General features: G+C 45.7%; 1 protein-coding gene across 2 annotated transcripts; it reads right to left on the bottom strand.

Annotated features, from left to right (window-relative positions):
- Positions 1–475: 475 nt before the first annotated feature.
- SLC35E2B (solute carrier family 35 member E2B) lies at positions 476–14,164 on the bottom strand. 2 transcript variants are annotated; one of them, XM_087944663.1, is made up of 10 exons: positions 14,109–14,164; positions 13,009–13,129; positions 10,509–10,988; positions 9,329–9,464; positions 8,133–8,260; positions 6,340–6,460; positions 6,055–6,108; positions 5,545–5,617; positions 4,122–4,267; positions 476–2,906 (listed from the first exon to the last, which is right to left on the bottom strand). In XM_087944663.1, the coding sequence occupies exons 3-10, from the start codon at positions 10,855–10,857 to the stop codon at positions 2,654–2,656; spliced, it is 1,260 nt and encodes a 419-aa protein (XP_087800789.1). In that variant the 5' UTR covers positions 10,858–10,988; positions 13,009–13,129; positions 14,109–14,164; the 3' UTR covers positions 476–2,653. The 2 variants fall into 2 exon arrangements, with proteins under 2 accessions (XP_087800789.1, XP_087800788.1); XM_087944662.1 differs by lacking the exon at positions 13,009–13,129.
- Between the last annotated feature and the right edge of the window lie 682 nt (positions 14,165–14,846).

Raw genomic sequence — 14,846 nt, 5'->3', positions numbered from 1 at the left:
TCCAATCACACTTGGCCAATAAAGAATTCTATTCTATTCTATTCTATTCTATTCTATTCTATTCTATTCTATTCTATTCTATTCTATTCTATTCTATTCTATTCTATTCTATTCTATTCTATTTACACTGAGAGCATTTGCAGCAAGAAAAATCCCTTGTGTGTCCAATCACACTTGGCCAATAAAGAATTCTGTTCTGTTCTGTTCTGTTCTGTTCTGTTCTATTCTATTCTATTCTATTCTATTCTATTCTATTCTATTCTATTCTATTCTATTCTATTCTATCCTATCCTATCCTATCCTATCCTATTCTAATGTACAGTGAGAGCATATGCATCAAAGACAAATTCCTTGTGTGTCCAATCACACTTGGCCGATAAATAATTCTATTCTTAATTCAATGCCGTACGACTTGACTATAAAAAAAACAAAAAACACCACAGGTTGATGATCATAAACCAAAGAGGAACAGATGCACCTTCAGGGACATTTTAATGTTTTGATGCAGACCTCTGAGAAGAAAACAGGTACAGGATTATACCTCACTGGTGAAGTTTCTTTTTGGGGGGATTAAGGGGGAAACTCCCTACATCAAGCAAATCCTAAATGATTCGTGCTTTACACAGGTCATGAAATGTTATCCACAGGATTGGTCTCTAGACAAGGTTTTAAAGTGGTCATCAGAAGGATGCCAAGTTGCTTATAAGCAAGAGCATGCCTGTTCTTAAATCAGTCTGCAAATTCTTTGCAGTCTTATCTTGGCATCTGAGATAAGGACGATTTGGCCCCAAACACACAAGCACCTGTCAAAAAAAAAAGTTTGCCTTTCAAGTATGCCCAGGACAAGAGAAAATAATTTCGGCGTTTTGGAGGGTCAAACAGCAAGGAGCCTATTCCTTGGAATCCAACTCCAAGTGCTCCTCATATTCTCTTTTAACACAAAGCATGGCCTGCGTTACCCTTTTCTCACAAAGACTACACACCTGAGAAGGAGCAGAGTCAAACATTTGGAGTGGGGCAGCCAATTTAGGTTCCTGGCAAATCAGGAAACTTGGGATGCTGTCTTTCCCACCCACCCCCAACTCCAAAATTAAAAACATATTAATGGGCATCAGGGTAAACGTTATTGGTCTCCTACGATGAATATCTGACCACGTTTAGTGCAGACCGATTGAAGCACAGACAATCAATGTACAGGCTGAGAGCTTCAAGCTGCTCAATTCATGGGAATCTCCCCAGCTCAGTGGTTTTTTTAACTTCCCAGGAAGTTGTTAACAGCCCACAAAGAAGAATTCAGTCCTGGGCTATCAATACCAAAGCCACAAGGACGTGGATGGATTCGTTGTTAACTAGGAGGGAATTACTTTCAATGGTCCCAGGGTAGCAAAACTAGGTGAGGAGCTGACATAAAAGACAGCTTCCCAAACATTTAATGGGATTTCCAAACATTATTTTGAGAGGGATTTGCCCTGTCTCATTTCCCTCTCCAGTGGCTTTTTGGTTATCCTGATTGCTAAGTGGCATCATTCACATCACATGATCCAGGAGACAATGATGCAATGCATAATTTTCTCCTCGTTTTTTACAGTCCCGAATGCGTCAAGTTTTAAAACTTGGCTGGGTGAAACCTCATTGCCTTCTCCAGCAGTGGTTTTTTTTTTTTTTTTGGCTAATTTGATTTGATTTGATTTGCATCATCACACCACAGGATCCAGCCAGGACACGATTACGCACCATTTTCTCCTCGTTTTTTTACAATCCCGAAGGTGTCCGGTTTTCAAACTCAGGAGAAGCTAGAAAGAGGGAGTTTCTAGTGTGCCTTTTTTTTTTTTGTTTCCTCTCCCCCAAATCACTTTTTTGATTGCTATTAGCAGGGCTTTCAGATGTGGAAGTTTGGCTGGGTTTATTGCAAAGCCCTCAACGGGACGGAAACAAAATGAATCATGATAGAAAAAAACCCACGAAGCCGTCTCTTTTTTTTGCCATCTCAGCTCTTCCCCCACAAACCAGCCAACGTGGTCCGTTCTGGGGGTTGAGTGGGGAGGTAGCTTGGTCAGCACGGGGGCGAGAGAGGCTGCAGTAGGTCAGAGTTGCTGATGACTTCTCAGCAGAACCTCCTCAGAAAGGGTTTCATCCTAAGAGTGGCATCTGGAAGGCAAAGAAGAGCAAAGGATGTCCTAGGAGGGAAGACCAGTTGCACGCTGGACATGCACCCATGCTGGTGGTCGTTAAGATCTTGCTGTTCCCAGCAAGGAAATGTGGCGATTTGGAGAGTTGTGAAGTGGATTCTTTCCCCAGCTTTTGGGAGGTTTGGGCCAACACATGGATCCAGCTGGGGGTTGTTTTCTCTTATTGTGCAACCTTTGACAATAGCAAACTTGGATTCCACGTCGGTCTGGCGGATGAGGGACCAAAAGCGGACTTTCGAAACACGGGCGGCGGAGCGCAAAGTCTTAGGAAGAATTCTCCCACCTGATGCTTGTGGTTTTCGCCTCCTCGCCCGTTTTTCTTATCATAGCAGGCCCTGGCTTGGAAGTGTGATGGGCCTTTGGGGTGGGGTGGGGTGGGCAGAGATAACCAAGGGCTTCAAGAGAAGGAAAAAAAAAAAGATTGTTCTTCTAAAATTCCGCGTAGCAAAATTAAGGCGGCGGTCTCATTCGAATGGACGGGGGTCTTTGGACAGGAGGGGCTCGGCGTCTTCGTTGATCGCCGGAGACGGTGGGGAGGCTGAGGCTGTTCCCACCAGATTCTGGAAGGTTTCCTGCTGGTGCTGCTTGGCCCTGTTATACAGCATGACGCCGATCATCACCAGCACTGTCCCGATGGCCGAGAGGCTCGTGATCTTGTTCCCGAAGACAATGATGCTGAGCCAGATGGACAGGGCGTGCTTCACCGTGCTGGCCACACTGCGGGGGGAGGACAGGAAAACAGGAGGGGACTGAGAAGAATCACTTACTCAGGAGGTGCCTGTGTGTAATAGGAGGAGGTTCTGCTTGGATCAAGGCCCAATTAGATAGCCTCAGAAAACCTACTGCAAATCTATCTATATAAAAGCGAAATGCCGCTCACGCATCATCACAAAATCTCCAGAATCGCAAAGCCTACAAACTTGAAATTTGCCACGTAGGTTCCTCTTGGTTTCTAGGGGCTCGCTAAGAAAGGATTTTTCCAAATGACCATCAGAGCCATTAGAGTATTTCCTATATTATTATTATTATTATTAACACGCTCTGATGCTAAAGAGTTCTACTCCCTCTCCGCACCTGAAGAAAAGAAATCTCTTCCCAATGCAAAACACAAGCAGAGGAGAGGAGTTTCAGCTTTAATTTCACAGCACCAAGCAGCTTTAGTACAGAACAGCTGAGCTAAGCCACGCCCAGTCTCCTTGCTGTCTCCTTGCTCACACAGCAAATACTGTTTCACTTTCCAAACAGCCCTCAACTCTCTCACACGCTGACGGGATGAATACCGATGGATGCTGGTGGGCAGAGGCAGATTTTTTCCCCCCCTTATTTTCCTCCCCAAAAACTAAGCCCGATCACTTAGTTTCGTAGCGAAGCACGGGGATCGAGCTAGTATAAATATATGAAAAGAGAAAAGAGAAACATCCCTTTGGCTGTTACTCCCCGGCTCTGCATGGTTGTAAGCAGCGTTGCCAAAACAAGACAAGCTTACAGCCCCTTGCCGTATGACTAGGGATGATGGGTACTGTAGTCCAGCTGCCCCAGAGGGTCCCGGGAAGGCCATGCTAAATGGGAGCTGGGAACCTTTGCCAACCTAGATGAAGCTACCCCATGGCTTCCTTGTAACTCTCCCCCTGAAATAGCTTCTTATCGGATGATCATTATCATTTTAATGACCCCATAATCCCATGTAGGGTGGAGTCTGGGACACTGAATGGAGCTAGCAGAACACTGAATGGCCGGATGCCTTTCCTGTCCCCAGGGCGGGAGTTTTGTTCGGCAGATATATTCTCATTGTGCCCAGAGAGAGAAATATCTGCCTCTACCTGGGATCGAACTCATTGTGAGGTGAGAGATCCACCTCTGGGCCACCGCGCCACTCTTCCGCTTCTCGCTGGATAATGACCCTATGGAATTTCTGGGGTTTTCAGTTTTTACCTGAAGGTTACGGGGGAAATCTTGCCCATCAAAGCGTAAGCGGTGACACTTTGGAGGTGGAACAGCACTCCGTCCATCAGGAGCAACACCACAATGTCCTGGTTGTACTGGAAACTCCGCCCGCTTTTCCCAATCACTGGCATATCCTTTCCGGTGGGAAGAGAAGGAACGAAACAGAAGAGAAGGAGAGGGCAGGAGGTTAAAAGGGAGGGAGCGTCGGGAGCTCAGCTTGAGGGCCTTCTGGATGCAAAGCGGAGAGTCCTGCCCTGTTTTCTCCCAATTTTACGTCATACGGCATGAAAGGCCGTAGGAGGGCTGAATGAAACAGCCCTTTATCAACCTGGGACTGGCAACTCAAAGCTGAGTGTTATGTCGTTTTCCAGCATATAGGTATGTTGCTCAAGGGATGTTTTCCCCTCTTCCCAGCAGGTGGCTGGAAGGAGCAGAAAGGAGAAAGGGAAAAAAGGCAAGAGCGGGAGAAAGGAAGGGAAAGAAATGAAGAGAAAGAGATTGGAAGAGATGAAATAAGGATGCAAGAATGAATGTAAGAAAGGAAGATGGAGAGAGGTAGAGAGGGAAGGAAGGGAGGGAGATGAGAACGGGAAAAAGAGGGAAGGTAGGAAGGAAGATGGGAACGGAAAAAGGGGAAGGGAGGAAGGGAGAGATGGCAAGGAAGGAAGATAGATGAGAACAGGAAAAAGGGGGAAGGAAGGAAGGAAGGAAGGAAGGAAGGAAGGAAGGAAGGAAGGAAGGAAGGAAGGAAGGAAGGAAGGAAGGAAGGGATGGGAAGGAAGGAAGAAAGGAACGAAAATGAGAACAGGAAAAGGAAGGAAGGAAGGAAGGAAGGAAGGAAGGAAGGAAGGAAGGAAGGAAGGAAGGAAGGAAGGAAGGAAGAAGAAGGAAGGAAGGAAGAAGATGAGAACAGGAAAAGGGGGAAAGGAAGGAAGGAAGAGATGGGAAGGAAGGAAGGAAGGAAGGAAGATGAGAGCAGAGGAAGGAAGGAAGGAAGGAAGGAAGGAAGGAAGGAAGGAAGGAAGGAAGGAAGGAAGGAAGGAAGGAAGGAAGGAAGGAAGAGATGGGAAGGAAGGTAGAAAGATGAGAACAGGAAAAAGGGGAAAGGAAGGAAGGGAGAGATGGAGGGAGGGTGGAAGGAAGGAAGGAAGGAAGGCATAAGCAAAAAAAAAACAAAAAACAACCCAGTCAGAAAAGAGAAAAATGACTGTTCCACTCAGTTTGGGTCCCACCTGCCAAATGTCAGCTTCTAACTTGCAACCGTTTACAACATTCCCCAAACCTGCATTTCTACACTACACTACAAGACAGAATCTCAGTTGTGGCCTGTTTTATATAAACAGCAACGTGCCACCTCATTCCCTAATGGTGTGTGTGGGTGTGTGTGTACCGGGTGGGAGGGACATCTCACCATGAAAAAGACCCAAGCTGGAATAAGCATGATCACAGCAGCTGCGCTGGTGTAGAACTGAAGCTCAGGAGCACTGCAAAAGAAAAAAGAAAAGAAAAAAGGATAGAGGGACGAAGAGGAATCAATGAAGTCAACCCAAACATTCTGGGGATTTGAAGGGTCACCCAAAGAAATTAATGTTGGTCCCTCAGAGCGGAGAGGCAAAGCTCCTATTAAATCATCATCATCTTCTTTTAACAATTACATCAACCCTTGCGGGGATTATTTCCGGGCAACTGAACTAGAGCTAGCAGAGTGATTCATGGCCGGATGACCTTCCTGTCACCAGGGCGGAGTTTCGTTCAGCAGATAATATTCTCATTGTGCCCAAAGTGAGAAATGCCTGCTTCTACCTAGGATCGAACTCGCAGCCTTCCCGATTGGGAGGCGTGAGCTCCACCTCGTCGGCCACCGCACCCCTCCCAAAAGCTTCTGTTCAATCACGCGAAGGCTGAATGACCAGATACTTACGAGAAACGGTATTTGTCCCCACTCAGCAGCTTTTTGGAGAAAACGTTCTGCAAACTGCAAAAACAAAAAACAAAAAAAAGGGAGAAGGAAGCCACATTCATTTCAAAAGTTGGTTGGAAATCGCCAAGAGCGAAGGGGGGAGACCTGCCCCAAACAGCTAAAATTAACACCCTGCAGATGTTTCCCCCTGTCTAAATAAGGCCAGGACGGAAGCTGTTTGTGCAAATCCACCCCCCCCCCCCCACCTCCCACCTGCCTCCTCCTTTGAGCTGTCGAGGTGCCTACCAGTCCATAATATTCGTCGACAAGGCTGCCGAGAAGCCGAGGATGTTGAAACTCAGTTCGGTCGCGGTGCACAAGGCCAGCCCGCCCATCACAGGGACCAGGGAGAGATTTACAAACAGCCCTGAGACAATTGGGGACAGGAGGAGGAATCAGAAGAGGACAAAGGGAATGGAAGCGTAGCCAGTGACAGATTTCTGGCCCATTTGACTTGCGGTCGAGGTTCAGGAAGGTTGAAAAGGGGTCTCCAGAGGGCTGAATAATGTGTTTTATTCTTTCGTGTTCCTTACTGCTTTTAGGAACAACCCGAGGCTACGAATATATCCAACATATATTCCTCCTCTCCTATTTTCTCCACAACAACTTGAGCCACGGTGGCGCAGTGGTGAGAGTGCAGTACTGCAGGCTACTTCTGCTGCCTGCCGGCTGCCCGCAATTTGGCAGTTCGAATCTCACCAGGCTCAAGGTGGACTCAGCCTTCTGTCCTTCCGAGGTGGGTCAAATGAGGACCCAGATGGTTGGGGGGGGCAAAAGGCTGACTCTGTAAACCGCTTAGAGGGGGCTGTGAAGCATTGTGAAGCGGTATATAATTGAATTGAATTGAAATCTTTATTGCCATTGTACGTATATATACACAGTATACACATGCAATGAGATTTCACACAACACCCAGAGACCAGACTCAACATGCACACATACGTGACAATCCCCAAACACTTCCCCACCCGCCAAAATTCCCCGCCTCCTAAAAACACACAAGCATCCACGCAACAGACCAAGTAATACTGTCCAACAGCTCACTGATGGTGGTCCTTAAGTTCATTGTTGAGTGTGATTATAGCTCTGGGATAAAAACTATTCAGAAAACGAATATTCAGAAAATATTCAAAAAATATAAGTAAGTGCTTGTAAGGTGGCTTGGAGAGAGGGAGCGAGGGAGTGTGTGTGTGTGAGAGAGAGAGGGAGAGAGAGAGAGAGACAGACAGACAGACAGAGAGAGACAGACACTGGGCCAAGCCAGCAGGCATCCTTGGCTAAGGTGGGACTTGAATTCATGGTCTTCTGCTTTCTAGCCTGGTGCCTTAACCACTACATCACACTGGCTCTCGATGATATGGAGGGATAGGCTCTTCCAGATGTCAGTGAGCAGTTCTTCCAGTGAGGACTTCTGGGAGAGGACGCTGAGCAACATCTGGAGGAGTGAAGGATGCCTGCAACTTGCTTCCAACGTGAAAGCCAGATCGGCAGCCAAGATGGCTGAACAAGTAGATGCCTTTTGCCAGGAGACTGGAGATGGGACATGGGGAGATCTTGCATTTTTTACAGTGCTGGTGCAGGAAATGTCCCTTATAGGATGACACAAACATCGAACAGGCCAGTGGAAGTGAGATGACAATTCCCAAAAACATGTTTTAAGCCGGGAGAAAGAAGAAAACATTAGAAACTCAAATTGGCACTGTTTTAAATTCTTGGGGTCTAAAAGGGAGGGAAAACACAGCCAAGCTTCCAAGAGCCAAACACTATTTGTCTGTTTCAATAAAGTTATAGTCTTTCTTGAGGAATCTGTTTTCTTGTAGCCTACCTTGAAGGGTTGGCAAATAATGGAGTGACTATCAGCTCAAAGACTCACCTGGGCTGAATTTCTGATTGTCTGTAGCAACCAGGTATTCAGGCTGTGCGGGAAGCTTTCCCTGAACATGAATAAAAATAGCTCCAAAGATTGGAATATCAAAACCTCACCTACATCCTACACTCGGTTTCACGTTTGAGGGATATTGATTTCAGCAAAAACATACCGGTGTATTCTCCTAAAATCATACGCGACATAATAACGGTAAAAATTGGTGCTGAGCTCTTCACGGTTTCGGCAAAGGAAACGGCCACGTTCTTCAAGCTGACAAGCCCCAAAACCACAGTTGCAAACCTGAGAAGCAACAAGGGGGGGAAGGCAGTTTAACTTTGCAGCAGCCCAAACACACCCAGGAAACTATTTTCTTCTTTGACCCAAACCGTTCCCAGAAGAAAAACAAAGTTCTTAGCAATGGAAGACTTTAGTTTTATCCAGTAGTTAAATCTATAAATCTGGGGTTTCCCCCCCCACCCCTGATTGATCTATATAGCTAATTATAGAGATGTAGTCCAGAAATATCTGTGTTGTGGTTCTCCAGCAGCAAGTGAGGATGGCTGAGTTCTCGGAGAGCGAGGACTCAGATGAGGGGCCTGCATGGGATGCAGGGATGGGGCCAGGACCATCAGGGAGTGAAAAGCTGCCTTCAGAGATTGTGGAGGCTGGCAGCAGTGATGAAGAGGTCCCTGAGGAGCCTGTGCCCAGTGTGCATGCATGCAGGGCTACTTGAAGCTGCAGTAGCATGGTTGACTTGGGAGTAAGGCTGCAAGGTAATGGCCCCTCCCTTAAGAGATAAAAGCCAGCTGAGAAACCGAAGTTCTTTGCAGGAAGCAAAGAAGTTTTTTGCACTCAAGCCTTGTGGACGTTCAGACTCTCTTAGTTTGTGTTTGGAGACTCTTTGCCTTTGGAATATTTCTTGGCAACTTTATCTAGTGTTCTTGGCAGCCTTGCACCACCTTGGCAAGGCTTGTTCTTATCAGAGACAATTAGCTTGAAACAGCCTTTTAATCGGGAAGGAACAGAATTCGTTGAGAATCATTAAAAGGTTTTGCTGTTACCTCTGTTTGGTGTTTGTTTCCTTGGAACAAAGTTTGGGTCAGAACAATCTGAAAAGCTCGGAGGTGGAGAAATCTGGCTTTTTAAAAGAGCCAATGCAAGAGCAGATTGATAACTTTTTTTAAAAAAAAAGGAAATTCTCCAATGTTTGTCCCGGAGGATTCCTCCAAAAATGCTAACAAAACCAATTAATTTAGTTTTCTCCAAGGGGGAACACAACACAGATCTGGATTTGGGGGAGGGGCAAGAAAGACAGGCATCCACCAATGAAGAAATGACTCGGTTTCCCCAAATGTGCCCAGGACTTACCGCATCAGTCCAACGAAAAGCATAATCATGATGAAATTCGGAGGGTAGGAGAGACGGCTCTTGTGCTGATAAAGACAGCAGGGGACAAACATTTTGATGCAGCCAATGAAGGTGGTGGAAAGCATCTGAACAGCGCCTGGAAGAAACAGAGGGTGCCTAAAATTAGGATACCCAGAATGAAAAGTGGCCTGATGTTTCCCCTTTCCAGCCAGACGAGAAACTACGATATGGACAGAGTCAGTTTGTCAGAAGTTAAAAACATGGGTGTCAACTAAAAAGAGACTCCTTTGGTCTTTTTAGCTGCCAGAAAAAAGGAGTGGGGGAAAAACAATGCATTCCTTAAGTGCCTAGATAAACACCCTGGCAGCCCAAAGTTGTCGGAGCGATAGAATATTACTGGAGAGCACAATGAATGACTCTTGGCGATGGATGTGTCCCATTGGAGAATATACATCCAGGGGGTGGGGGGAAGACCAGGGTCAAGGTGGAAACGAATGAAGTATTTTAGTATTGGCTGCATCCAGCTAACACTAACGTGGCCACTTCTAATAAATCAATTTTCTTTTCTCTGAGACACGGCTAGAGACTTATGATTTGAATGGGGGTGGATTTTTTGGAGTCCTGACAATGGGTTGTCGTCTGGTGATTGGATTAACCTGGGTTCTGGGCCCATGTGGGATAATGGCGAAGATGCTGAGATTCAAGCTCATATTCTGGCTCGGGGAGTTCATTGAATAACTTTGGGCCAGACCAAATCTCTCAGCCTGGCCTACCTCGCAGGGTCGTTGAGGGGGGGGGGAAACGGGAGAACACCTAAGTCAAGGTTAGTGTGTGAACCAAGAAAGAAGGAGAAAGAGAAAAGGAGAAGCAGAGAATAGAATAGAATAGAGAATATATAGAATAGAATAGAATAGAATAGAATAGAATAGAATAGAATAGAATAGAATAGAATAGAATAGAATAGAATAGAATAGAATAGAATAGAATAGAATAGAATTCTTTTTATTGGCCAAGTCTGATTGGACACACAAGGAATTTGCCTTGGTGCAAATGCTCTCAGTGTCCATAAAAGAAAAGAGACATTCATCAAGAGTCAAGAATCATCGGGTACTTTGTAAATAGTTGGACAGTGTTGAGGGAATTATTTGCTTAGCAGAGTGATGGCGTTCGGGTTACTTACCTAACATACTCGGTTCTCCTTCCAGCAGTGACAAGATGTACTTATTGAGGAAAAGAGTGCAGAAGCTGAAGAAGAACCAGAGAGTGAGGTAGGTGAGGGCGTAAGAACTCCAGACGCCCAGGTCCGACTCAATAACGGTGGTCTCCGTGATGGTGATTTTCAGGACGCTCTCTTCCGGCACACTGTCGCTCCGGGCGATGACGAAGCGTTCACTCCGGCTAGGGAAGAGGGAGCCGAACTGGAAATGGTTTCTCGCTTTGGGCTTGTCATCCGACAGAGGCAAAGCGAGGGAGGTGGAAGAGCCGGAGCCGGCCGGGTCCAAAGGAGAGCTGCTGGTTAGCGTGGCCATGTTCGGAAGTGGGGGCCCCCCGGACGCTCAACTGCCAAAGCGGAGCCCTCCAACTTGAGCGGGGGGGCCCTCCAAATTCCCTTGGCTTGCGAAGAGTTTCAGGTGCATTTGGTCACACGTTGCTCCATTGCCTGGAATGAAGAAAGGAAGGAAGGAATGAGGGAGGGAGGGAGGGAGAAGGGAAGGAGGAGGGAACAGGAAGAAAGGAGGAGGAGGAAGGAAGGAAGGAAGGAAGGAGGAAAGGAAGGAAACGAGAGGAGAGCAAAGGAAAGGAGGAGGGAGGGAGGAAAGGGGGAGGGAGGAAAGGGAAGGAGGAAAGAAGGGAGGAAGGAAGGAAGGGAAGGGAAGGAGAAGAGGAGAGGAGGTGGGAGGAAGGAAGGAAAGGAGGGAGGGAGGAAGGAAGGAGGAGGGAGGGAGGAAGGAAGGAAAGGAGGGAGGGTGGAAGGAAGGAAAGGAGGGAGGGAGGGGAAGGAAAGGAGGAGGGAGGGAGGGAGGAAGGAAGGAAAGGAGGGAAGGGAAGAGGAAAGGAGAGAGGGAGGAAAGAAGGAAAAAGAAAGAAAAGGAAGGAAAGAGAAAAGTTTGGACATCAGAGCATAACAAAGTATACTGAGTTCTGAGATTCACCAAACTGGCATTCCCTGTGGAGTTTTATCTGTTGAATCTTGGGTGGGGGGGCTTTTGAGAAAGAAAAGAGGGGTCATCATACAGAAGGAAGGGATTTATTCTCAAAGGGCTTAACCAAACTCTGAACAAAAAAAAAGAGAGAGAGATTTTGCCTAAACACCAGGAAGAACCTTCCAGCTGTCAGCCAGCGGAACAGGCTGCCACATGAAGCGCTGAGTTCTCCTTCAAACAAGAGCCATCTGTCAAGAGACCTATTAGACCAGGCTTTCTTACCCAATCCACCTCACCCCTTTGCCACCGTCTGGCTGTTCTAAATTTCCCCAAACCCCTCCTGCAGCTTCACATAAAATGGATTTGTAGAGCGGCAGATATTCAACCCTGGAGTATCCTGGCTTCTCCAGACAAAAAGAACGCCCAAAACAGAGCCAAGAAAACAGTTGCCTTAACAAGCCTGGCTGGGAGTCAAATGGTTAGGAGGGAGAGCTATTTAAAAAAAACAAAAACCAAGCTGTGATCTGGTGCCACGTCTTTCAAATCCCATCCCTGCCAAAAAAAATAATTCCATGCAAGTTCTAAGAAAAGGACGTCAAAAAAGGGAACAATTTTGTGATTGTCAAAACAGATTTCCATCAAAAGCAGGCCACCTAGGTCTGTGCACTCAGTGAGACAGAATATCACACCTAAAGATATAATACTGGTAGTACAGTGGCAATGAAATTCAGCACGATGTTTTGTTTTCCTTCTCCCTCTGAGGAAGCAGGCAGCCGAAGAGAGAGGCTGTAGAGAAGTAAACAAGCAGAGAGGAATGAAATAGGGTAGGTGGCAAAGTAAGACAAGGGCGTTGTCATTGTCAATGAGATTAGGTGTGTCTAACGCCAACATCTCCCTGGGCAGAGGGCAGATTAATAAGCCAAGTTCAAAGTTTAACAGAAAAAAGAGTTTTAAAGGCAGGCACACTCGGTCCCCAATGAAAATTAACAGTCCGATGAAAAACAAATGAAATTAAAAACAAGGTGAGCATAACTCACCAGTCACTGGATTCGCCTGGCTGTTGGGGAAAAAAAACAAAAGCCAAGAAACTTCAAATTTATGATACCAGAAATTATATATACAACGGTTGGCAACACAGGGAACTAATAAAGGAGAATATTTGAAACAAGGGGTTCTTGGTGTTCTCTGAGCTGGGTTGTTTCCTTGCAGATGTTTCATTACCCAACTAGGTTACATCATCAGTGCTAGCAGGGAGCAGGGTTTGCTCTCCGGTTATATACAGTTCAATCCAGTCCAATCCAGTGCAAAGTCCTTTGACTGGATAGAACTGTATATAACCGGAGAGCAAACCTGCTCCCTTCTAACACTGATGATGTAACCTAGTTGGGCAATGAAACGCCTGCAAGAAAACAACCAAGCTCAGAGACCACCAAAGACCCTTTCAACACAGGGAACTTTTTGCTAATTTTGAAAACTGCCTGTTTCAAGACATGGGACCACATCCTTCAACATCAAAAGTCACAAGAAATTAAGTACCAGCAGCGTTTTGATTCTCTGGTTTGAGACAGTGCTTTCTCCCCTGTGCGTTATTTTTCCTTATGTCCAGGTGTACAAAGGTACTTGCCAAATGAAGATCCTTTGTGCAGATAGCTCTGCCCTTGAAAAAAAAATTGAACCCACGTGCTGAAAGAGCCTTTGTTTTCTTGGCAATTTCCAAACCCTGAAAGCATCAAAAGCAAATCGATCAAGAATGAACTTTTTTAGGCCAGAGCTGTGATAATGGAAACCTTTTAGCCTTCTTCTGTTATTTAATATTGTTAAAGGATGAGATGGCAACAACCTTCCTCAGTTACTATGAATTCATTCATGTACAACTGCCAATAACAGTGGAAATGTTGTATTTTGGCATGTGTACCATAAACACTGTAAATATGCCCTATTCATGGTATAGTCCTGTTGCAGAAATCAAATGTGCACATACACCGGAATACAAAAAAATAAACAAAAATACAATTGCATATGGCTGTCATAATTTTTTGAATACTGTACGGTAACCTAGCCATAATGATATACTAACTATATTTTATCCCTCCCTCCCTTACCATAAAACTCTTGCCAAAGATAAGTTAAAGAAACAACACAGGTTTATTCATAAATAATGAAAAGTTTGAGCAATTCATTCGATTTTCTGGGTTCCTCTTTAATCTCACTGGGCTTAGCTTTAGCAGACGGCGAAGGTGTATGCCACAGCGATTCACATTACATTCCTACTGTAAAACAATTTTAAAAAAGGGATCCGTTCAGATGATTTCCAAACTACCTTCTATCTAACTCGGTGGTAATTCACGCATACCGCTCACTTTTCTCGGCAGGTACAAAACTCAACAGCTGTGCCCCTCTTTGTCAAAGGTATTGATTTTCATGAACAAATAACTGCAACACAGCCCACACCAACAATGAACTATATCCAAAAGCGTCCTTGGTTCTAAATCAATTTTCTTTTTGCAGTTGTGGAGCCAGAAAAGGCCGGCGTGTCAAAATGTTTCTCGAACAGCCCTTTCCGACCACGATTGCAAATTATGCCCCTACTTGTAATGCAGCGCAACACAATTGTGCCCAGACACACAAACACACACCTGCCTCTGTTCTTTGACAGATCCTGTCCTCTTCTTCCGCAGCCATTACCGGGACTAACTCCATCAGACAGGGAGGTGGGCTGCCTGCTACACAATCTGCTCCTCCTATGGCAGGGCGGAGCAAGCCAGAAGCGGGAGGAGGAGAAAAAGACAAAAGAGAGAGAAATTACCAAGAGCCACGGCATAGATCAGATTTAACTTGCATGTGATGATGACTCTCTGAACATGCGTAAAATGCCAATTGGTTTTCAGACTCAAATTTCCCTGTGGGGAAAAGAACAAATCTCAGTAATGCAATTTTCTTTTTGAGAAATGCCCCTTCAGGGAAGAAGGGACTGGAGTAAACTCTTTTATCATTTTTTTTTCCTTAAGAGACCATGGCAGGAATGGAGTATGTCTAATTTAGTGAAAAGAAGGACTAGAAGTGATATGGGGGCAGTCTTCCAATACTTGAGGGGCTGCCCCAAAGAGGAGGGTCAACTTATTCTGCAAAGCCCCTGAAGGCAGGACAAGAAGCAAAGGATGGAAACTCATCTAGGAGAGAAGCAACCTAGAACTAAGGTGGAATTTCCTGACCGTGAGAAACAATTAACCCGTGGAACTACTTGACACCAGAAGTTGTGGGCACTCCATTACTGGAGATTTTAAAGAAGAAATTGACAACTATTTTGTCTGAAATGTTACAGGGTTTCCTGCTTGGGGGGTGGGGGTGGGAAAGGGGAGGGCAGGACTAGAAGA

This window comes from Notechis scutatus, chromosome 16 (assembly GCF_049901735.1).
Source record: "Notechis scutatus isolate UNSWTSFEM ecotype Mainland chromosome 16, rNotScu1.2, whole genome shotgun sequence".
Lineage (NCBI taxonomy): Eukaryota > Metazoa > Chordata > Lepidosauria > Squamata > Elapidae > Notechis > Notechis scutatus.
Note: the sequence above shows the minus strand (reverse complement) of the source record. Positions and strands in the feature narration are given on the sequence as shown.